Source organism: Rhipicephalus microplus, chromosome 8, assembly GCF_043290135.1.
Source record: "Rhipicephalus microplus isolate Deutch F79 chromosome 8, USDA_Rmic, whole genome shotgun sequence".
In the NCBI taxonomy this organism is placed as follows: Eukaryota; Metazoa; Arthropoda; class Arachnida; order Ixodida; family Ixodidae; genus Rhipicephalus; species Rhipicephalus microplus.
The window spans coordinates 92,386,927-92,410,813 of NC_134707.1; the positions used below are offsets into that span (position 1 = coordinate 92,386,927).

The window sequence follows — 23,887 nt, forward strand, 5'->3', positions numbered from 1 at the left end:
CAGTGAACCGAGTCCTGTGTTTTTTTGCTGCCACTATACTTGCGAGCTTCTTAATTTCATCTGCCGACCCACTTTTAGGCCTCGCTCTCACGCGATTCACTTCTCTTAGGGTCCAGTCAGTTACCCAAATGACAGGTGATTATCATGCCTACGCACTACATGGCCGGCCAATGTCTATTGTTTCTTCATTTCAACTATGACATCCTCAAACCTTGTTTGTTACTTAGTCCACTCTGTTCTCTTCTGGTCCCCTAAGGTTACGCATATCAGAGACATTTACATCATTCTCTGCGCTATCCTCAATTTAAGTTAAATTGTTTTTGTAAACCTTCACGTCTTTGCTCCGTAGGCAAGTACAAGTGAAATACGGCTTGTAAATACCTCACTCTTAGGGTATAGTGGTAGAACAGAATTCATGATTCGAACGCTTACCGAATGTGCTCCCCTCCACCCTTATCCTTTAGTTATTTCACTCTCATGGTTCACTCTAAAAAATCGAGTTTTCGGTGTCGGCAGCATTTTTCATAACATGGGTTGCGTGTGGTAGTTGCCCTATTAGGATAGTGACTGACCGAGTACCGCAATTCGAGACTGCCCTCTTTCCCGAGCTACTAATTTTGCTCGGTACACATTGTCTCCGCACGTCCACCTACCATTCATAGACTAATGAACTCGTGGAACGCTTGCATCGGCAACTCAAGGCGGCACTGACTGCCCAGGGCACGCCATCACAATGGGTCCACCGTCTGCCACTGGAACGTCTCAGTATCCGGTGCGTTTTGAAATAGGAGTTTGGGTGCTTGAGCGCGGAGCTTGTCTGCGGTACTTCGCTACGTCTACCCAGTGACTCTTTCCCAGAACCACGCTCGGTAGCTCTGTCGGCTGACATATATGTCCATCTTCTTCGGGGCCTCTTCCGGGATCTTAAACCTTGTCTTACAGGTCCTCTTTCAGAACGCACACCGTACATCACATTCAACCGGACCAATGAAACACACGTGCTTTTGTGCTTCGGACCTATTCTACGTGCTCTCCATCAACACTACCTCAGCCCATTTCCGGTACTAGAGAAACACAAGTTAAACACAAGTTGACATATCTGGTGGATGTTCATTGCAAGCTTATCACCATTACACTCCAGCGACTTAGCCAGCCTACTGTGTGACTGCCCCCACACATGCTCAATGTGTCTGCATTTCCGTTATTGCAGGTGCTACTTCAACCCGAGGAGTTTCTGGCAGTTATGTTCTCGTTCGGAGGCCATGCTGCTCTCGACGGGGAAGAACTATCCAGCACCACTGGCATAATCAGCATTGCATCACAAAGGAAGAAAAGGAATCGTGCGGTGCGGCCGCAAGGCTGGTGTCATGGGCGCAGGAAATAAGAAAGTCAGTATTTTTTGCGTTCTGGTGATAGAATGATGTGTCGAGTGGCTTTTTTCATGGGGCACCACGTAATGTAAGTGAGAATCTCTACTTGACTGACGAGGCCATTGACCATCGCTTGATGCTGCCGTACACGCTACCGGTAACCATGGCTATAGAAACTCTAAACAGCCGGTCTCTCAACGCACATGCTTGAGATACAAGGGGCGTGGTTTCGTGCTAAGGAATGAGGCGTGCTCTATCTCACAGAAGCGTGCAATGCGGCAAGACTGATCATCAACGTATAGGAACTGGTCGTGTGTACTTGGGAATCGTTTCGTTGCCTTCGTCGCCCACTACAGAGAGAGAAAGACAGAGGGGAAGCATAGGAGCGAAGAGAGAGAGGGGGAATGCGCAGGTGCAGTGGGGGTGTGGACGCCGCCCTACTGAAGAAGGGTTTTGTTGACTTCGACGCCGATTTGAGAAAGATACGGGGAGCCTAGGAAAGGAGAAAGAAAGAAGGAAGTGCGCGATGGGCAGCGGAGGTTTGGACGCCGTGGAAAGGAGGGTGGAATAAATTCAATGCCATTAGCTGCTTCATATCTAAAAAGTTGGAGGATTCTTGAGCTTTTTCTTCAATAGCGATTCGCGAAAGCTCAATGTGGCCCTATCTTCATGAACTTCTCGAGTGCCAGCCCAGCTTCGCTTCTGAGTGGGCACCTCAACCACGATGCGAAAGAAGGAACGTCTGTGCATGTAACATTGATCCTTGAAAATTATGCATAGTGCAAGTTCAGCTGATAAAACTCCTACATCATAACTCTTCCCCTGGAAAATTGGCGAACTTGGCACAAGAAGTTAGTAAACCAACATTTAATTCTGCGAAGCTTCTCACATCGTTATTTTTTTACCGTGATGGTGATTAAATATGTCTGAGCGCTTTGAAATGGGTGAGTTTTTAAACCCGTTATTCATAGTGCAACTAACATTCTTGACGTTTGATGCGATTCTGTGATTTTCCCACGCAGCAATACATGCTGAGTACTCGTTAGACAGAGCGAGGTAATGCTGTACAGAGATGCAACTGTTCACACATGCGCCTATTCTGTACGATATTGCACGGTCTAACTTTTAACATTACATGCGTTAAAGAGACTGCCTGCATTGCATAATAATTGTAATGTAGTGTTTTATTTTGCTGCGGCAGCATGCAGTTCAAAGAATTGGCGTGGCTCTGTGGTGAACAATTCTTTACCAGCAGACGTCCTCAGCTTGAGTCTGACTCGCTCGAAGTTTATTTTATATTGCTGGTTTATTTGCACATATCTAGAACTTTTTCGCTCAGAACGAACCACGCCGGTGTTGATACCAGAGTTTCTGTGAAATGAGCTGTTTATTGCTAGTATATTGAAAAAGGTATGGTATTCACCAGTATTGCTATGGTTGCATCGGTCAGGTACGTCAATGCCCTCTTTTCCTCCAGGTTAGAGGCAATCAAAGGCAGATTAGCAGGCGCAATCCAGTTTTCCTTGCCACACAGCTGTAAAATAAGCCGATAATAATTAAACCAAAGCACCCACGAATACTTTGTGAAGCATATCTGTTAAAAGGAAACCTATTTTTCAAAACGTTCACGTGAAGTACGAAATTTTAATAGAAACCAACATAACGCGAGTGAGCCTCAAAGTTGTTGTAGCGCCAACGAATAGTAAAGCTGTCTCACGGCGTTGTGTAATTACTCACCATACCGGGATCCCCTTTTTCGAACTGCTCGAACAGGCAGAAACTAAGTGTATTTCAGCTGGTGGTCTGATAGGGTGCTGTTGGCGGCATTCGTTCTGTCATCCTAACACTGTAACACAATTGGTTAACGAGGCTCAGAAATAGAGACGCAATATTGGAGCACACTAAGTCCTTCCCCTCAAATGGGAGACAAATGGAGTGCAAAAAAAACCAAGATAGTCAAAACTATCTCTGTCGTGGTCTCAAGGGCAAAGTTTTCAAGCCCTCGGCACACTGAATTGCATAAAGGAGTACTAACTTATATTACAGCATATCCACAAAGTGAAAGATGATGAGTGGGGTGAAGCGTCCATCTGTCCGTGCGTACGTTCATGCGTTCTTAATCCATACATGCGCCCCGTACATGCGTTTGTTCATGCTTCCGTGCGCCAATGCTTTCGCGTGTACAACCAAAATAATTTTACACGCGAGTGCTGTCGTAATCCCAAAAATATGTGAGTGAAAGCGAGGAAAGCACGCCTACTTAGACATCAAAAGGTACGCTTGGTGTTTGCTTCACACGACTCGTGCAGCCTAATGCTACCCAATAGCCCATCAGAATCCTCTCGAAAATTGATCACGGGCGTGTTGAGAACCACCTTGTGCAACTCCATGCACCACACGCAACATCAATAGCACAAAACAACTACTACTAAGTGGTTCTAAGAAAGAAAGGAAAAGAAAAGTGAGCCCCGTAACTGCCTGCTGCAGCGAGCGACACCCCAACAGTAGCTCACAAGGGATGGGGGTGAGGAGAGATTGAACGAATAGGAATAAATGTGTAGAGAGAGAGAAAGAGGCGTGAGGTTGTAAGCCAGAGAGCGACGACATATCGAGGGGATAGGAGAGATAAGAAAGATGGAAAAACGGTCACAGGATGGGGCACCACTTGCGAGAGCTCTTGTCGGCGTCAGGAGATGGCGTAGAGCAAGTCCAGTCGGTCATAGCTACACTGTCGTCGGAGGTCGGGGTCAGGATATGACGTAGGGCTAGCCGAGTCGGCCAGAGCTACACTGAAGTCGGAGATTGCGAGGGCACATCTGGTCGGCACGGAATCCGGCGAGCAAGTGCAAAACAACGCGGTAGCCACGTACGATACGATGCGCCGTCCGTTTTCGGCCCAGAGCAATTGGTGGCGCGTCGACTTCTGCCACGGAGCCCCTCTGCCACTCGAGAAGCTTTAGTAAAACCTCCTTGACTCCACCGAGCTCCCGCGATGCGAGCGCCCTTCCATGCCAGAGCATTGATAGATATGTGTGGTTTAACGTCCCAAAACTACCATATGATTATGAGAGATGCCGTAGTGAAGGGCTCCGGGAATTCGGACCACCTGTGGTTCTTTAACATGCACCCAAATCTGAGCCCACGGGCCTACAACATTTCCACCTCCATCCGAAATGCACCCGCCACAGCCGGGATTGAAACCCGCTATCTGCGGGTCAGCAGCCGAGTACCTTAGCCACTAGACCACCGCGGTGGGGCCCACGCCAGAGCGCACTCCTCATTTCGTTTCATTCTCCGCTACTCCGACCGTGCCACCTGCTGTGATTGCTAAGGACGATGATAAGCACGCGCGCCCGCAGATATTTCTATGGGAGATAAAGTGAAAGTGGAGAGATAACATCTGCCGACGTGCGGAGACTGCCGAACGCCGAACATTTACCTACTATGAAATGCATGCGCGCATTTAAACCGTAGAAGTCAATAGTTTACTGGAGTCGCACTGTAGAAACACCACATAAAGATGAGAACACTTTTGCCTCAGCGTCACAAAGGAACCATCACTTCAATCAAAAATACTTTTTTTCTGCCAGATGTCTCTGGTCTACCTGACAAAGAAGCAGCTGTCTACATTGAACCAATGTCATGTGGTGGCACGTACATAGACAGGGCGGAGTGTTAATGTTAGGATAAGAGAACATAAGACGGGTGTGCGTAGCGAAGGCCTATCGCGCGGGGCTTCGCGTTGTCGGCAGTGCGGATGTAGTACACCCCAGTTCAGTGAAACCAGCAAAGTGTCGCCGTAACATAACCACACCGCTCGATAGATTGATTGATTGATTTGTGGGATTTAACGTCCGAAAACCACCATATGATTATGAGAGACGCCGTAGTGAAGGGCTCCGGAAATTTTGACCACCTGGGGTTTTTTAACGTGCTCCCAAATCTGAGCACATGGGCCTACAACATTTTCGCCTCCATCGGAAATGCAGCCGCCGCAGCCGAAAATCGAACCCGCGACCTGCGGGTCAGCAGCCGAGTACCTTAGCCACTAGACCACCACGGCGGCGACACAGCTCGACAGATTACCGTTAATTGGCACATACAACAAGAAATTAAATCATACATCAGATCCTTGTCTGTAGCTTTGCAAAACAAGATTTTTATGTTTGAATGGAAGATACATTGTTTTCGTGTATTTTTGTTGGTTGCTCACACCTGTTGTCATAAGTTTACGTGCGTTGATGTCATCTATGTGAGGCCACGCATGGGTACATAATTATGTGCTGCACATGCGAACAAATGGTGAGTTGAGAGTTGGCGCTTGTTTTTTCTGTTGCTTTTTTGTGTGCATTCGTCTTTTTTTGTGGCGCCGTTTTACTAGCATGACTACTATGGGTGACTACTACCTGCTTTATGTCACCACTTGTAAAGATGCCACCCCGAGTGATACGTGTGTTATGATGTGCTATTGCCTATATGCATAACATAATGCTCTTTACTAGTTTATGTTTATTTGTTCATTTCAACAAAAATCATATTTATTGAATATGCTTGCCAATATGTGGTGGTGATGTCACTAGTTTTTTTCAGACCACCATAGAACAACAGGACGACTATCCCCAAATGTCCACTCTGCAAGCACGTTGAAGCATATGAACCTCTGCTAGAACAGGTAGCGGACGTTCATAGTAAGCGGACAACAAGAATAACTGTTATATGTTTTTTTATAGCTTCGAAAGCCCCGTATGAACACTGGCGGTACGCTTATTTTTAGGATGAATTAAATATGCATATCACTCACGCCTTTGGGGTCCTCGTAGTAGGGCATCTCGTGGTCTTGGCAAGGCTGGAATAATTCATACTGGTGGTCCTGTGTTAATACAGGCTGGGCAAGCCTGGGGACATAGTACACTCCTTTTAAACTGAATGAGATCGCCAGAGGGATTGAGAGAGTCAGCTTTTCCACTTCCCGAAGTACCGCCAAGCTTTCGTTCTGTAAATGTAAGCGGAAAAAGGTACGTGCATAAGGATCGGCTCGCGCATGTACTAACCTAAGCATCACGAGGATGCTTGAAAAAATGAAATACACTCTCGTGGCGGAGGTCGTCATAACGAAGTTCACGGAACACCAATATGCTATCTTTCCGATACTACATTTAACACCGCTTGCACTCACGGGAAAATGGAATAGTGAATGGCTAGACGCGCAAGTGTCTTTTTTTTAACTCGATCATGGAACTTTTTTATATTCAATAGTCGAGGTCACAACCCAACTTACCCTAAGGCACCTTTACACTACAAGTGTTAATTGAAGCAAATACGTACAACAGTATGTCCATAAGAGTAGTCTCTTCCACGCACGAGGTTCGGAGGTAGGGCGTCCAAAGCCACAGGAAATATGCGGCAGTCGCTGAACTTCCTCACCGGGTAGCTGAGGTGCGAAATGGCGATGAACATCGATGGAGCAAACACGGTCCTGAAAAAAAGCAACAGTTATTATTACAGCGAAAGAACTTTGCTGATGGCAAAGAACGATAGATATAAAGTCACGTATTTGAATATAAATGGCATGCTATCGGTTCCCATCCACACTTACTGTTCGTGTGGGGAACCATAGGTTAGCGCACATAGGGGAGCAGGGGGCGAGGGGGGTCATAGGAGACTCCGACTTGTGGGAACGAACTCAACCCCGCACATTGACAGATTGGGAGGGGGCACCGGTTGCATTCCATACGTTTACATGTTACGGTGGACAAGCCAGCGACTCGCCTTTGTAGCCCCTGACGGGGAGGAAAATGAAAAATTGGGTCAGTTGGATTACGTTTGTGTTCGAAAGTTTGGTTCAAGAGTACCGAAAAACATGTACGAAAGAGTCTGGCAAGGACAGTGGGCCCTGACGGGGTACCCTGCGCATGCCTACGATGAAAACTTCTATATTGAAAAGCAGCATCGATCGTGTGCTTGTAGGTGAGCTGGCGTTGCTCGTATGCGAGTTATCGAGTTGAATTTCCATTTCACGTTGTCACATTTCATCGTTGCCTCGATGTGAACACTTGCCCGTCGTCGTCACTAGAAAAGGACCCACTTACTGGTATAACCGAACATAGAGTACGCGATTATTACTCTTGTCCAATGAAACATCTGCCATTTTCCACTAATACACGAAAGCGCCGGCTTGGCTCAGTGGCATAATATTGAGCTTGCACTCAGCGGACTAATATACGTGATCCATATTGCAGGGGACCCACTTCATCAAATTGAGAACCTGGCTACTGACTGGATTGTTCATGGACAAGCCAACGACGTAGTAGGAACTTGTGGTGGTTGTTCTCGGCTTCAGGTGAAGGTACAGAGCCTGTAAAAAAAGAAATTCGGTAAGCGCATCCTGTACCCATAAATGAATGCAAGTAGCTGTACAAGGTCGCCGATTAGTACATCGCAAACTGTACGAGACGCTATTGCGGTTGATGTGATAACTAACAACACCAAATGTATGCGGAATAGTTGTATTGTTACGTGCAAGAGAGTGTTATCTTTAGGGAAAGGCTCAAGAACAGAGATTGGGGAAGGCTTACAAACTTTTGTGGGCTTTAGTGAGTGCCAGTTTAGCTCTTTCTAGCAAAATGGCCACCCCAGGTGACCACCATTTCTTCATTTCGTTTCTCTTAAAACACGTGAACTCCACATGTCAGATTTTCTTAGCACTTTTTAAAGCATTTCGCATTCTGACAGATATGACGCTACTTCATAGGCGTTCAATCTGACATGTTAGGTTTGCTTTCTTCCAGCTGCTGTGCTTCTTGAGGCGTACTTGACTGTGAAGAAGAGGTATTTTTATGTAGATAAAATTACGTACTGTACTCACTACGTTTATAGTGCAGGAAAGCATGTTGTGAGTAGCTAACGCTAACGACTACAGAAATAAAGAGTTGTACTGGCACAGAAAGTGACCGGTAGACTCTTACTTAATGGTGGTCACTTACGTTGACCACTGATAATTTTCGAACTGAAATTGCCCTTTTTTGCTGCGATAAAATCATTTCCAGCAAAATATTTTGCTATTTTTCACTAAAGCTCTGTTTCCAGCCACAAATGTAGTTCTGTGCATGAAAGAGTTCAAAAAAGGTACCCAGCCTTTGTTATTCGCTTGCGCTTTAAAAAAAATCCTAAATACGCGGTGTGTCACTGGAGTCAACCTTTTCTCAAGCGACCATGTCTTCTTTAAGGTAGCAGCTACCGCTGCTTGAAGAACACAACAAAAATGTGAAAATGTTATTTTCAACGACACCACAATTTTGACTTTTCAGCACTTCAAAATTCCAGCATTCCATAAAATTGTGTCTTATCTGAGTACGAACAATCATTATCTGTCACTATCCCCTAAATTTTGATGACAGTGGTGGTATTCGGCACCATAGAACGCCCGTAGTGTGAAATGTGGAGCTCGCTTGGGAAACCTGGCATGGTGCGACCTGAGTTTGAACTTTATGAAAGAACAAAGCACCAACGTGTCCCGCCACGAATAGACATGCTTAGCTGTTAGTGCTGGTCGCGTTGCTGAAGTTATGTGTACCCACACGTTGCGTGCAAAAATAAATCAAATCAACGGTAAGCAGAGAGATAGTCTCGGTGTTGTGTCGACGAAAGTGAAGTGCAAAACACTGCAAAGAGCAATCAGGACGCAGACGCTGGTGTTTATCAACAATAACAAAGCAACACAGTGTTGGTTGAAAGCATGGGAAAAAGAAACAATCCTGGTCACATTCGGTGTCTAAAGGAAAGTGGTGACAGGTACACAAAAGCTGAGCAAGCTCTGTAACGGCCACTCGAGAAACGTTGAAAGAACGAGCAATTTTACGCATGAATAGAAGCTGTAGGAAATCTGTCTGATCTTTCAACTGTGCCATCAGGGGTATTGATTGCTATACCATAGTATAGAATGAAGGCCCCGCCTTCGCTCAAGGAGTTCAGTGAGCCAAAATTCGCTGGGTCGAGCCAACAATGCTGAGAGAAAGAACCGCCTTTAATGCACGACTCAAAATAATCATGGAAAGCGTTTCGGACTGGCTCAACACGGCACTAACGAACACAAAAACCCGGAAGGAACAATCCCCACAGAGTGCTGGTCAATCGAACATACGTAGTGAAAAAAAACGGCAGGAAAGCCATCACTGAACATATAACATCATGCCATATAACTCCCTCGTAACTCGCCGTGCAATACGGGCCATCGACTCGCCTTATAACCGACGCCCCCAAAACCCGCGAGGCCTTGCCCCTGTAGCACGCACCGAAGAAACACCCCTTGCACCTAGCGCGTCCGACGCCCCATACCATCGCTCGCCTGCCACCGAATAGCCTCTGGGCCCGTCTCGTACTTTCGTCTACTGCGCCGTGTCGCCTGTAGGCAGACAGAAATTAGGTGGCTTCTTCCTTTTCCACATGAACCACTACCACCACCACTCTCGTACTCCTTCTTATCTGCCTGCCACTTTACCGCCCCCCGTAGCTTTTTTGGATGCTGACGCTCGTGCCACGCATGTGCAATGCGCATGTGCTCTCCTCGCCCGGCTTCCACCGTGCGTTCTACTGATAAGGGTCCATATTCCCGACAAGAAATAGTACAGGAACAAGAGCAAGAAGATTGTATGAGTAAGTGCGATGCTTACCAACAATCTCTATATCATCACGGCTTCAATAAACACCTCTTAGTTGAGAAGAGCACTGAGAAACACCGTGTACCGTACTCGCCCTAAGTAGGGGAGAAAACAATACGCCTACACTCCTTGAAGCAGAAGACAGGTACTAAATTATCTGGCACGAAAAACAGGTTCCAGAAATTGATGGGCCATCTCCCCGAAGAAAACCATATGATGAGATCCCTAGCACTAGCGGCGCGCACGCCTTTGACCCGGCTGAAGCGTGCGTCAACGCGGGTGGTGAAGCGAAACTCGGTGTAGCCTTCACTAGAGTAAACATTTCTTTGACACGCTAAGACACGGGAGGCGGGTTGGGTTTCATGTAAGTTCAATCGCAGATAAATGAGCCTAAAGAGTGTTTGCACTCGACATGTGGTCGAACAATTCGAGCAGTGCGGAGGTTGAAGCGAGTTAGAAGGCGAAAGAGCCGGAAACTGCCACGGGTGAGAGAGTGACGTGATTGCGTAGCTGCGACTTGACCTACTTGGCATCGTTCCAGCAACTGCGGTGGAGAAAACATTGTGCAGAGCGTTGGTGTGGACACACTGATGGACAGCGTTAAACATACTAGTGAAATAGCAGCTTCGCATCTCGAACAATAACACCAAAGGTACGTGGCTGCGTATCTACCACGGCACGCTGGAGGTAACGGGAGGCACGTCGGCTGCGTGTGCACTGTGCGCCTCTGCATACGATTTAGTATACACACCCAACTATAATTATTGCAACCACCAACATTCAACAACCACTACGTTCCCTCTCCCTCTAAACCACGGGGTGATAAAAAAAATCAAGCGTGCGAGTCAGTGCATGAGGTAAGCTGGGTTTATGTGGTCGAAAGAAATGACGCCCTCTTTGTCACGAAGACGAATGGCCACAGTCTTCTACGATTGCGACACCTTATGGAATAGCCCGTCATACTCAATAATCAATGACGCCTTCACTCTGTCCCGCCACGCGAACACATGGGCTACCACCTTCATGTCTGAGAACGAAAACACTTTTTGGTGCCATCTGACGCGTGGCACATTAAATTGCACGTGTTCCAACCAGGGATGTTGTCTTTCCGTGTGTCGAAGTAAACCTTCGGTTTTCACGAAAGAATTCTCTCAGAAGTCGAACTGTAGAACCGTACAGCAGTTCTGCTGCCGTGATTCCGAGGTCTTCATTCATTGCGGTACGCAGGCCTGCAGGAGAGGAGAACGAGCTTGTCTATACTCAGTGCTCTCTACCCAATTCTGCTGTTAAAGATGCGTTCAGTGGACGGTGCAGCCGCTCCATCATTCCATTCCTCGCTGGGTGGATAGTTGATCTCCGGCTAGCTGCGTTCGATCCTTAGACATTTGGGCGATGCTGGAGGTGCTGTTTGATTATTTTGACTTCTGCCTGTACGTAATGGCGAGACCCTACAGCAGACATCGCATAAGAACACGGTTTAAGAACACAGTGTACTGGCCGGGCACATCTCCTAGACCTCCTAGGCCTTCCAAGACACCAATGTAGAACTGCTTACTATCATGCAACAGACGAAGCCTTAGGACGTCTGACGAGCTTTTCATGTGACTTAGCGCAAGCAGATGGTCAACATGCTCGTTCACAAGTAGATCCTGGCGTCCAAAGTGATCCTGTAGAATTTTGATTGCAAGGTCATAATTCCGCTCTGCTAGACGGATGCCTTCGACAGCTCGTTTCGCGCTCCGGGTAAAGTAGTTAAGGAGGTACTTGGATTTTTCTACTCGTGGCAGCTCTGTATTCCTGTGAATGGTAGCACCAAAATGGTTCCGAAAGGACTGCCATTCACGAAGACTGCCATCAAAAGGTGGTATCTGGAGCTCGAGCAGTTCAACCGCAAGCGGACGGTGCGCTCTCACCTGCCACGCTGCTTCTTTAAATTGCGGAAGTTCGTGGTTGTTTGGCCCGGCTCCAGTGGCTCGCGCCTGCATTCTGGTTGCCTTCTCACACTCTTGTAGCCAGAACTTGGCTCGTGACACGGCGTAAAGAATCTTTTCGTTGTACACGCTTGCTGCTGCTGTTGATAATATGTGGGGTTGAACATCCCAAAACCACCATTAGATTATGAAATACGCTGTAGTGGAGGGCTCAGGAAATTTCGACCACCTGGGGTTCTTCAACGTGCACCTAAATTTAAGCACATGGGCCAACAACATTTCTGTCTGCACCAGAAATGCAGCCACCCCATCTGGGATTAATGCCGCGACATGCGCGTCAGCAGCCGAGTACCTTAACCACTAGACCACCGTGGCGGGGCTGTACTCGCTTCCTGCTTTTACTGAATGTTCCATGTCTGTTTCGTCCACTGCCGCCAGAATGACGCCGTCGAGCCTTGAAAGTGCTGCTTCTTTATCCTTCAGGAAATTCATGTGGCTGGTAATCTGGGAGGCATCAGGATCAGGTTCCTGCAGAAGGTTCAATAACACTGCTAGTGCTTGGGTGACACCAGTTCTGATCAGGGAAGTCTCTGAGGGGCGGCTCCCGGGTTTTGTGCACCAAATGTAACAAAATAACTGGTCCGCAGGCGTTGATCGGAGACGACCCGTTCATTCATCGTGGAGCAATAGCTGTCCTTTTCTAAAGCGCGCCTGTCCTCACTTCTTCTCTTTAGATAGTCTCACCCGCTTAAAGAGAATATTCTGCAGCACACTCCTCAAGGCCTAATACAAGAACTAAATTATTTGCCATGAAAGACAGGCTTCGAAAACGATATCACGAAATGGGCGTGCAGGAGCGCGCCGGAGACAACGCGAGGCATGTTGGCTGTGTTTACACTGTGTGCCTCTGCATGCGATTCTCTATGCGCCCACAACTAGAAATTATCTCGAGCACCAGTATTCAACGCCTGCTACACCAGAACAGTGTGATAATATACTGCGCAACACTTGCCCCTCCTGTTAGCCGCGATCGTTTCTATGACGTGACGCCAAGGACCTAATACAGACCAGAAGGACGACGTCTTCGAAGACACCTCAAAGTGCAACAAATGCATATCCTTTCAAATGTACACGTTCTATTTACTTCCAACGCTCCCTGCCAAGTGCACACCCGATGCAGTACAATTAGCACTGCACCTGACTCAAATGCATTATATATACCACTGAAAGATGTCTTTCACGACTCCTGTGGAAGCTGTCTTTACAGAAAACCACCAGAAGAATTCAGTTACAGGAACTAGTTTTAGAAGGGTATCAACAGCTGCGCATTTTCCCTTCACTCACGGTCCATACGAACCGTAGAAAGTGTGGAACGCTTACGATTGGAGAACAACTAGGTGGAATATCGTGAGGGGTCGGCTTGCTTTAAAACGAGTGGCCATTAAATTCGAAATATTGAAAGCAGTGCATTGCGCAATACGAGAAGCATAAGATGGCTGATTGAGAGTGGTAGACAGGAGCACATTTAAGAATTGTAGCTCAAAAGACGCGAGTGAATCTAACTAAGAACGCAGCATTTCAAAAGGTATTGTAAATACCAAGAAAACAGAGAATACTGATCCTCATTTAGTTGAAAAGATGCCAGCCATTGTTTAACAGGATGGTCCCAAAGAAAACCTCCGGCAGAGTTCACGCAGTTTGGAAATCGATGTCAAAAAAGCAGTCAGCAAGAAGCTTTCTTTATTTTTTTCTTCGAACCAACAATCAGGACCTGCAAGTGCAGTTTAGCAAGGTATGTTCACTACCCAAATGCCTGAAAAGTACGTTATAGTTTGATGGCATTCTAGTGTGAAGATCGGTGCACCCACTGCAGTGGGCGGGTTTCCGCATGCTATCACGTCAGATCTAATACCACAAGGGTGAGCATGTGACAGCCTTAATTCTTAAAACGCCACACGCTTTCCTTATCATGTTTTTTGCTTCGCCCTTGAAAATTAAACATTTTTAATCGTTCGTTCAAGAAATTCTGCTCGCATCACTACAATGAATGTCAATAATCCAACAGTAAAGTGTTGTGTTCTGGGTTGTCGGTTTCTGTTTTGAAATGACATGTGAGGATGCCAGGGGGCGCCGCTCTGGCATCCAGGATTTCAAGGCGACTGTAACATAAATTCAGTGTGCGTTGGGTAACCGTGGAGTGCGGTTGTTGTTCTTCTCTTCGGCGCCTCACGTCAACCCGCGTGTTCGGGTTGGTCGGCGTCCTCGCCGGCTGCGTTCGTCTCCGTCGGCCGTCTTCTTCTGCTGCTGCGTCGGCACCAGCCAGCCCCTAACACAGCAATGGTGACGAGGACGTGTAAGAACCCATTTCGTTCTCCGTGTTCGTCTTTTTCTTGCTTCTAACGAACCTACCCTGCTAACCCTAGACACTCTTTGTTCACAGCAAGGTGGCCGCTGCGTGCTGCGTCGCTTCATTTCTTCTTCGTTCAGCTACGGCGCCTCTGTCTTCTTCCTGAAACAGTGTACTGGCGTCATTTTCTTCTCGTCTGCTCCTCTCCATTCTTCTTGCTTGAAATGGTAGCTCCTATTTTACCTCCCCTATTTCTTCCTTCGCCCGGAGACCCGCCATTTTCGTGGGCTGACTGGAAATTGGTGTTTCAGGCCTACGCCGACGCGGCCGGGGAGGACGCCAGCAAGGCCGAGCGTCGCAAGGCCCTGCTGCTCAACGCGTTGGGCCCTGCCGGGATAAAGCTCTTCTATACTTTGGACGCCACCAACGCGTCGCCGACACCAGCGTCGGCCAATGCCTTCAAGAATGCTGTTGCTCATTTCCATGAGCATTTTAAAGATGTCTCGTGCGATTATCTCGTACGCGTGAAATTCCAAGAAAGGCAACAATTGCCTGGCGAGCCAGTCGCCGAGTTCATTACTTCTCTTTGAACGCTCGCCGCGTCGTGCGGCTTTGGCGCGTTCGAGGCCGATATGATCCGCCATCAGCTTTTTACCGGGGTAGCCTCGCAAGACGTCCGCTGCCGCATGCTTCAAAAAGGCTCCTCGATTTCATTATCCGAAGCCCGCTCGATTGCGCGAGCGGACGAGCTTATTCGCTCCCAGTTGGAGCAATTCGCTCCGCATCCAGTGCAGCAACTTTCTGCTGCGGGGGGGGGGGGGGGGCAAGGCGGCGGCCCTTCATCTTCGTCTTGGCGCGGCGGCCAACGTGGACGCCCGCCTGCACAGTCCTTCCGTGGCGGCCGACATGGCGGCCTCTCTGCGTCGCGGGGGCGAGGAAGCCGGCAATATAGCGACCCCATTTCGCCAACTTCTGGTTTTCAGGAACAGCACCGAGCTCCTAACTCGCGTTCGCAATTTTCTTCTCCAAGCGCAACCGTGCATTGCTTACGTTGCGGATCGGCTCGGCATTTAGCCAATTTTGCGCAGTGTCCCGCGAGAAACCGCACTTGTCTTGCGTGCAGAAAAATCGGACATTTTCAGTCCGTATGCAATTCCCGTCCAGCAAATCTTCCTGAACCAGTTTCTTCGTCCGCTCCTTCGAGCACTGCACAGACCAATACGGTCACTGTTTTAAATGTGGATGGCCTCCACACTACGTCCGAGCCCAGCATCGTAGTTTCAGTGGGCCATGTGCCCTTGTCATTTCTTGTGGACACTGGTGCCTCAGTCTCTTTAATCAGTGCCGCTGACTTTCATAGTCATTTTTCCAACATTCGGCTTTTGCCTTCACACGTCGTTCTACAAACATATTCCTAGGAAACGATTGATAATTTAGGTCATTTTACAGCCGAGGTCTCCTATTGCAGTAGCACTGCTTCCATTACTTTTTATGTAACTGCCAATGGCAGCTCGCTTTTGGGACATGATGTCGTCAGGGCTTTGTTTATCAACATCGTCGGTGCGTCTATGACGTGTGCTCATGTCGACGTCCAAGATGATCTTCCGGCCAACGCGCCTTCTGAATTCCACCACCTGTTCACCCGTGAACTGGGTTGCGTGCGCGGTTTTGTGCATAAAGTGATGCGTCGACCAGGTGTGTGCCCTGTGCGTGCCAAGCTGCGCCGCATTCCTCTTCTTCTCCGTGAGCAAGTCTCTGCGGAACTCTTTCGCCTTCAAGCCAGCGGAATCATCGAGCCTGTCTCTGCTTCCGACTGGGTTTCTCCACTGGTCGTCGTCAAGAAAAAAGATGGATTCCTTTGACTATGCGTCGACTTACGAGAACCGAACAAGGCGATTGTCGTAGACGGTTTTTCACTTCCTCACACGGAAGAACTGCTTCATCAGCTCTGCGGAGCGGTATGTTTCTCCAAGCTGGACCTCGCGTCCACTTATCATGAAGTTGAACTTTCTGAGAGCAGTAGAGACTTAACCACATTTGTATCGCACGAAGGCTCATTTCGGTTTCGCCGCGTGTGTTTCGGGCTTGCATCGGCCCCTGCAGTGTTTCAGAAAATGATGTCAATTATTCCTAAGGGTCGTAATGGCGCTCTTTGTTACTTGTATTACATTTTTGGTGTGGGGACGTACTCGCGAAGAGCACGATGCTAACTTGCATACTGTTCTCAACCGCATCAGTGAATGTGGTATGAAACTTATTAACAAGTGCATTTTTTTGTGAATGAGTTACAATTTCTAGGACATAATGTCAGTTCCCGCGGCTTGACACCTGTTGAATCTAAAGTTCAGGCTATTGTCAATGCCCCACGGCCTACTGATGCCAAAACCTTGCAATCTTTTTTAGGTCTTGTTGGTTATTATGCCAAGTTTGTCCCTCACTAAGCTGATGTTGTTGAACCACTGCGTACTCTACGTCGACAAGCACAGCCTTTTACCTGGTCAGCTGACGCTGAGGAGAGCTTCATTCGAGTTAAGTCAATACTGGCCTCAAAGCCAGCTGTTAGTATTTTCAATGAGAAGCTTCCCATCGCCATCACGACGGATGCGTCCGATGTTGGACTGGGAGCAGTGTTTCAACAACTCAGAGGTGATCAGCTGACCACTATCGCTTTTGCATCTCGTACATTGACCCCTGCTGAACGCAGATATTCAGTAGGAGAGCGTGGAGCTCTCGCGTGTCTTTTTGCCTATGAGAAATGGCATGTTTACTTGTGGGGCCGGCACTTCACATTACGAACAGATCACCAAGCACTGGTTGCTCTTCTTTCTGCATGATCCGAAGGCCGCCGCCCCATTCGCATTTCCCGTTGGTGTGCCAAACTCATGTATTATAATTTCAGTCTTCAATATTGTAAAGATTCTAATAACGTGTTTGCTGATGCACTGTCGCGCCTTCCTCTTCAGATACCGGTTACTGAAGAGCGGGATGAAGAAGTTGTTTCATTAGTTACTTCCTGCATTACTAAAGCTGAGCTTGAGGCAGCTACAGCTGCAGATTCCACTTTGTCTCAAGTTCTCAAGTATTTACGTGAAGGATGGTCTTCCAAATGTGCTCTTCTGAATTCTTGCCTTACTTTGCAGTCCGACAGTAATTGTCTTGTGTCGAGGACTTGCTTTTCCGCGATGAACGCGTGATTCCCCCTGCTTCTTTCCGTAACAAGCTAATACAGCTTGCCCATGAGGCCCACCCAGGCATTTTCCGCACCAAACAGGATCTCCGAGACAGGTACTGGTGGCCAGCCTTAGACAAGAAGGTCGAGCATGCAGTTTACCATTGCCATATATGTCAGACAGCCGACAAGTCTGCCAAACCTGCATTTTCCCCGTTGCAGCCAGTCCAGTGGCCTGATCGGTCTTGGATCCTCAACACGTTGGCACCTCAACACGTAAAACTTCTCGCATACACATCCCTCATCAGGCCAAAACTGGAATACGCCTCCGCTATATGGAATCCACCTCAAATTTACCTAATCAATGACCTTGAATCAATTCAAAATCGCTCAGTCCGATTCATACAGTCGTCATATTCTTATGACATCAGTGTTTCATTCCTAAAAGCCCAATCTGGATTGCAGCCACTTGCCCTTCGACGCCGCATAGCCACTCTTTCCCTGTTTCATAAGTTGTTTCAATCACCCCTCAATTATCCTCCATACGTTATTCCTCCGACGTACATTTCGCACCGCACCAGCCACCGCCTCCAAGTCTCCCGTTACCGCACTAGGACTGCTACCTTCTCCGCATCCTTCTTTCCGCGCGCTGTGAAGGACTGGAACGACCTCCCAATCCAGGTGGTCACAATCACCTGCCCATCAACTTTCGCTAAAAATGTAACAAATCATCTCTGTCAGTGAAACTTTATGGCAATGTATATACCCACACCTATGTAGCAATATTTTATACTTTGAATGTAGCAAGAGTTTTATATCCTGTATACCAACCCCTTATGTGGCAAATGTTTTTTATATCCTGTACATCCACCCCTTATGTAATACCCCCTTGTGGGGTCTTTAAGGAAATAAAATATGATGAACATGATGATGATGATAAAACTCGGCATGGACATCATCGGTCCTTTGCATAATGTTCCGCTAAATGCCCGGTTTATTGTTTCTCTCATCGACTACTATTCCAATTGGCCAGAACTTTGTTTCACACATACGGTTACTTCTGAGGTCATCATTGAGTTTCTGTCTTCAATCTTCGGCCGGGAAGGTTTTCCTGATGCCATAGTTACAGATAATGGTCCACAGTTTCAGTCCCAACATTTCGAGGCTTTTCTTTCACAACGAGGAATTCAGCACTTTAGGTCATCAGTTTTCTGCCCCCAATGAAATGGGCAAATCGAGTGCTTTAATCGTGTTCTGAAGGAACATATCCAGGTCGCCCAAATAGAGCATCGTCCCCTCAAGCAAGTCTTGACTGAATGTTTAGCTTCGTACAGGTTCACACCACAAGGCACCACTGGAGTGTCTCCTGCTCAACTTCTTCACAGTAGGCAACCGCGAGTTGTTCTCAACATAGTCTCTTTGCCTCGTAACATTGCAGTGTCTTCTCCTGATCAAATCCGTACCAGGGTTTTTTCTCATCAACAAGCAATGAAAAAGTATGTCGACACCCGTCGAGCTGCAAAGCAGTCCCAAGTTCGCACTGGCGATCTAGTCAAGGTTCGTGTGCCAGGCAAGCGCCCCAAATTGGGGTCCTTACAAAGTCTTGGGCCAGGTTAGCCCCACTTCTTTTCGCTTAAGTGATGGTAACATCTGGAATGCTTCGTGCCTTGTTATTTTTCATACGGATTCGCCTTCAACACCTAAAAGTCGTCCCCATCACGTTCCGTCCACGCCTTTCAACTACGCATCAGACTGTTACATGTGGCCTCCATGTACAGGCATTTCTTCTTCAAGGGGGGAGGAGTTACCAGTCGGTGTCGCTGGTTCAAGTACACCAAGTCTTACGATTCACTTCGAACCTTCAAATGTGGCTGAGACCGTTGAACCGGACTCCGGTCCACAAAGCCCTTTCGAAGCTCGTGCTGCGAGCTCTGATGAGACAGCGAATTTTACCGCTCGTTCAGAGCCTTCACAATCTTCTACTGCTCTTGATGTGTCACATCAGAGCACAAGTGACCAAGGTGCAGAGACACCTGATTCTACACCCAAAAGGGTCCACCCCAAGCGGAAGCGGCAGAGGCCGCGTCGGTTCGAAGACTACGTGATGTAGAACTCTTGTTAATTACTGTTTGTGAACATTATTGTTCTGTGAAAAGGTCCAATGCATCCAAATCAATATCGTAATGAGTTGTGTACATTTTTCCAGTAAACTTTCAGGACTTCCATTGTACATTTTTTCAGTGCACTTTCAAGACTCTTGATGTGTGAGTTCGGTGTGCCGTGCTCTGAATTTTAATGTGTTCTAACGTACGTACCTTGTATAATACGTTGGTACCGATCATGTATAAATATAAACAGTGTATAGGTGAACGTCTTTCGAGGAGGGGATGATTGTTGTGTTCTGGGTTGTCGGTTTCTGTTTCCGAATGACATGTGAGGAGGCCAGGGGGCGCCGCTCTGGCATCTAGGATTTGAAGGTGACTGTAAAATAAAATAAGTGTGCGTTGGGTAACCGTGGAGTGCGGTTGTTGTTCTTCTCTTCGGCGCTTCGCGCCAACCCGCGTGTTCGGGCTGGTCGGCGTCCCCGCCGGCCGCCTTCATCTCCGTCGGCCGTCTTCTTCTTCTGCTTCGTCGGGACCAGCCAGCCCCCAATACAGCATAAAGATCACCAACATAAATCACCTTCTGCAATCTTCGAACAGCTAATTCATTTAGAAGCCTGCCTTTATTGTGCCGCGAAAAATTCTAATGTACTGTAAAATTTTTTGCACCGGAACAGTGACATCTTCAATGCGGTAAGCGAGAAGTGCCTGGATGTGTTGTAGTGGCAACGCCGAAGAGCATACTGTTTAGGTTGTATGCTACTGCATCAGTCTTTACTCTGTTGCATCGCCTTTTCGCCAACTCTTTGTTCACATCTGATCACCGTACCAATTGCTGTACCAACAATTGGAGCCCTTGAGTTACCTGGAAGTAGTAGCCTGGGAAGTCTGGCGCCTGTCCACTGTACACCATCATTCTTCCTCTTTTTTTCTTTCTTCACTTTTTATTTGTCATGGCCCTCTGCTGTTTCTTTTCTTTATTCCGGGAATGGGTATTTATTACGATCGCTTCGCAGCGCAACAGTTTTAAAGCAACAGGTGACAACGATACTCATGTCTTCATATAGAGATGATTATTGGAAGACGACAACGCGAGATTTCACTCACCGCAATGAAAGATCAAATTGCATGTCAGTAACAGCCAAAAACCGAGAAGCCCATTAGCGAGATGGGATCAGTTATGGCAAAAGGGCAATATCTAATACGCATCTGACCACTGCACATTTAAGGCCCGCATTTTGTGTACTCACCCGCACCATAATTTTTGATTGCGATTCCTTGACCAAAACATGAGAGCTGTAAAAGCTTTACTTAAAAACTTCCTTCAGTGGACAGGGTGATCGAAGGGTTGAATGCGGAGGACATTTTGAAAAATCGTGCTACTGTATATAACATTGTTACGTTTAGTGATGTATTTATTACGCTGAGGCGTACTGGTAGACTTTAAGGGGTCATGCACCGGAGGCCTATCTCGCTAGCCGAACGTTTTCTTCTCTAATCTGCCTGTTTCCCGCTACCCACCGGCTCATACCCAACTCACATATGCAGCAACATTTTCCTCCGCGCAGACGAAGCCCACCAGGCGAGTCAAAGAGTCTCTCTGGGAATATAGCGCTTCGAACGTGCTATGTGGACTAGTTCAGTCTTTGCAGATCGTCGGCCATTTGAATGAAGACGTGCTACGCAGTTAGTTACATCGCTTAAGCGGTCTAGAACAGCATAAGGTCCCGCATAGTGTGCCAGCAATTTTTCACACAACCCACGTTTTCTATTTGGCGTCCACAGCAACACGTGGTCTCCGCAATTACACGTCATGTGTCGACGTTGATGGTCAAAACGTGTCTTCGAGCGATCTTGCGAAGCGAGGTTGCGCAGGTAAGCAAGACGTCGGGCTTCTTCTGCACGGCAAACGATCTCGGATATACCGGAATCATGGTGGTTCGTAAACGGGAAGACGGTATCTAGGGTATGACGAGGTGGCCGAGCATACAGAAGAAAAAACGGACTGTAGCTGGTAGTCTCATGCTGTGCGGTGTTAAATGCGTGAATGATGAAAGGTAGCACGTCATCCCAGTTCTTGTGATCTGCTGCGACATACATAGAAGTCATGTTCGTGAGAGTCCTGTTAGTTCGTTCCGTCAGGCAGTTTGTTTGCGGATGATATGGCATAGAGTGCCGAAAGCTTGAAGCGCATAGACGAAGTATCTCTTCCACGAAGTCTGCAGTGAATTGTCGTCCACGATCACTGATAACAATTTTAGGAGGTGCATGTCGTAGAACCACAAAACGTAGCATGAATAAACACACGTCAGCTGCAGTTGCCGATGATATAGCAGCTGTCTCGCAGTACCGTGTTAAGTGATCGGTATATATGACTATCCAGCCATTGCCATTAGAAGACCTCAGAAAGGGACCAAAAGATCAATCCCAACTTGCTCGAATGGAGTTCCAGGGGGTGGAATAGGATGTAGTCACCCTGGAGGAGCACTGGTAGGGCGCTCGCGGCGTTGGCACTCGTTGCAACTAGAGACGTACTGTTCCGTCGACTGGCGCAATTTCGGTCAGTAAAATCTTTCTTGAAGCCGGCAAAGAGTTTTCGCTGTGCCTAGATGGCCGGACATTGGGTCATCATGCATAGCCTGCAAGACGGAAACGCGAAGGCTCTTCAGAACTACGAGAAGATATTGTAAGCCGGTTGTAGGATAGTTCTTTTTGTACACACGTCCGTTGCGCATGCTGAAGCGAGTCGCCGAGGGTCTTGACTTGGTAGGAAGGAGCTGCTGTATGATGTGGTCCCTTTGCTGCTCAATCTTAAAGTTGGTATCAGGAAATAGCAGGTCCAATGGCGCGATGTAGGTGTCGAAGTTTCCCGCGTCGCAGTCCGTCGATGGAAGTGGTAGTCGTGAAAGACAATCTGCATCAGCGTGACAACCGCCGCTTTTATAGGAAACTGTAGAGACGTATTCCTGCAGACGGAGCGCCCACCGCACTAGTCAACCAGATGGGTTACGCAGATTGACCAGCCAGCAGAGCGGATGATGATCTGTCATGATGGTTAAGGGGCGTCTGTACAGGTAGGACCGGAAGCGCTGCACTGCGAAGACTACGGCGAGACATTCTTGCTCTTTGACGGTATAGTTACGCTCGGACTTACTTAGAGAGCGACTTGCCTGTGCAACGACATGTTCTCTGGTATCCAAGCGTTGAACCAACACGGCGCCTTCACCGACACCCCTAGCGTCTATGTGAAGTTCTGTGGGAGCCAGAGGATCGATGTGTCGAAGAATCGGATGGGATGTTAAAAGGAACTTCAACTCAGAAAAAGCGGACGTACATTCCAGAGTACAGTCAATTGGCACGCCTTTCTGAAGCAGGCACGTGAGTGGGTGCGCGATATTGGCAAATCCAGGGATGAATCGACGGAAGTACGAGCATAGGCCCAAAAAGCTGCATAGTTCTTTCGCTGAGTGAGGTTGCTTGAACGCCTCCACTGCAGCCGTTTTCGCGGGATCCAGCCGTATGCCTTCTTTGTTCACCAAGTGTTCAAGGACGAGTGTTTGGCGCTCTCCGAAACGACATTTCTTTGAGTGGAGCACCAAGCGTGCTTTGCTTAGGCAGTTCAGCACGAGGTCGTGGCGTGTGTTGTGCTCACAGAAAGTGTGCCTGAAAATCACTAGATCGTCTAGATAACACATGCATACTTCCCACTTCAAACCATGCAGAATGTTGTCCATGAAGTGCTCGAAAGTTGCAGGCGTATGTAATAATTTTTTGAAAAAGCTCGGTAGTTGTTCTCATTCCGAAAACTCCCTTTTGGTTCTAAATATTTATACATTATGAGACATCTTAGCAAGGAACGATTTCGACACTGCCCAATTGTGTCTTTGACAAGGCACTGCCAGTAAAAAATGAACTGGCCACTGCATGAAATGTGAATGAAGTCGAGCTCATTATTAAGATTAAGCGCCGATATTACACTGAACGAAACCACCATGGGAAACGGGGAGCTATTGTAAAATTAATAAGCACCTAAAACTAAGAAAGCGCTTCAATACTCCAGGTTACCGTAAGATGAGCCACCTAAAAGGAATATCGAGTCGGTTAGATGTCGCCACTGTCATTGAATTTTTCTTTGCGGAAAGCATTTTAAACGAATAAATAATGAGGACAAAATCACTTCGTGAGATGTGGCATGCAATACGCGTAAATAGTCTGTTTATTGGAGGAATGATGACGGTAAAACACAGTGTCAATGAATCACGAGCACATAAACACTCTCATTTCTCCCTTTGTTTTTACGTGTTAGAGATT

At 47.6% G+C, this 23,887-nt stretch overlaps 1 protein-coding gene across 1 annotated transcript; it reads right to left on the bottom strand.

Annotated features, from left to right (window-relative positions):
- Positions 1-3,637: 3,637 nt before the first annotated feature.
- LOC142768315 (uncharacterized) lies at positions 3,638-8,098 on the bottom strand. The gene is made up of 4 exons (XM_075870284.1): positions 7,619-8,098; positions 6,696-6,846; positions 6,172-6,363; positions 3,638-3,754 (listed from the first exon to the last, which is right to left on the bottom strand). Exons 1-4 carry the CDS (start codon positions 7,657-7,659, stop codon positions 3,638-3,640), a joined length of 501 nt encoding a protein of 166 aa, XP_075726399.1. The 5' UTR covers positions 7,660-8,098.
- Positions 8,099-23,887: the final 15,789 nt, after the last annotated feature.

Excerpts from the sequence above, each read along its gene's own strand:
- LOC142768315 (XM_075870284.1), bottom strand. The coding sequence starts at position 7,659 with ATGAACAATCCAGTCAGTAGCCAGGTTCTCAATTTGATGAA. Across the intron at positions 6,364-6,695 it reads ACTCTTATGGACATACTGTT|AACGAAAGCTTGGCGGTACT; the intron begins GTACGTATTTGC and ends TTACATTTACAG. Across the intron at positions 3,755-6,171 it reads ACTACGAGGACCCCAAAGGC|TTGCACAAGGTGGTTCTCAA; the intron begins GTGAGTGATATG and ends TGGTGCATGGAG.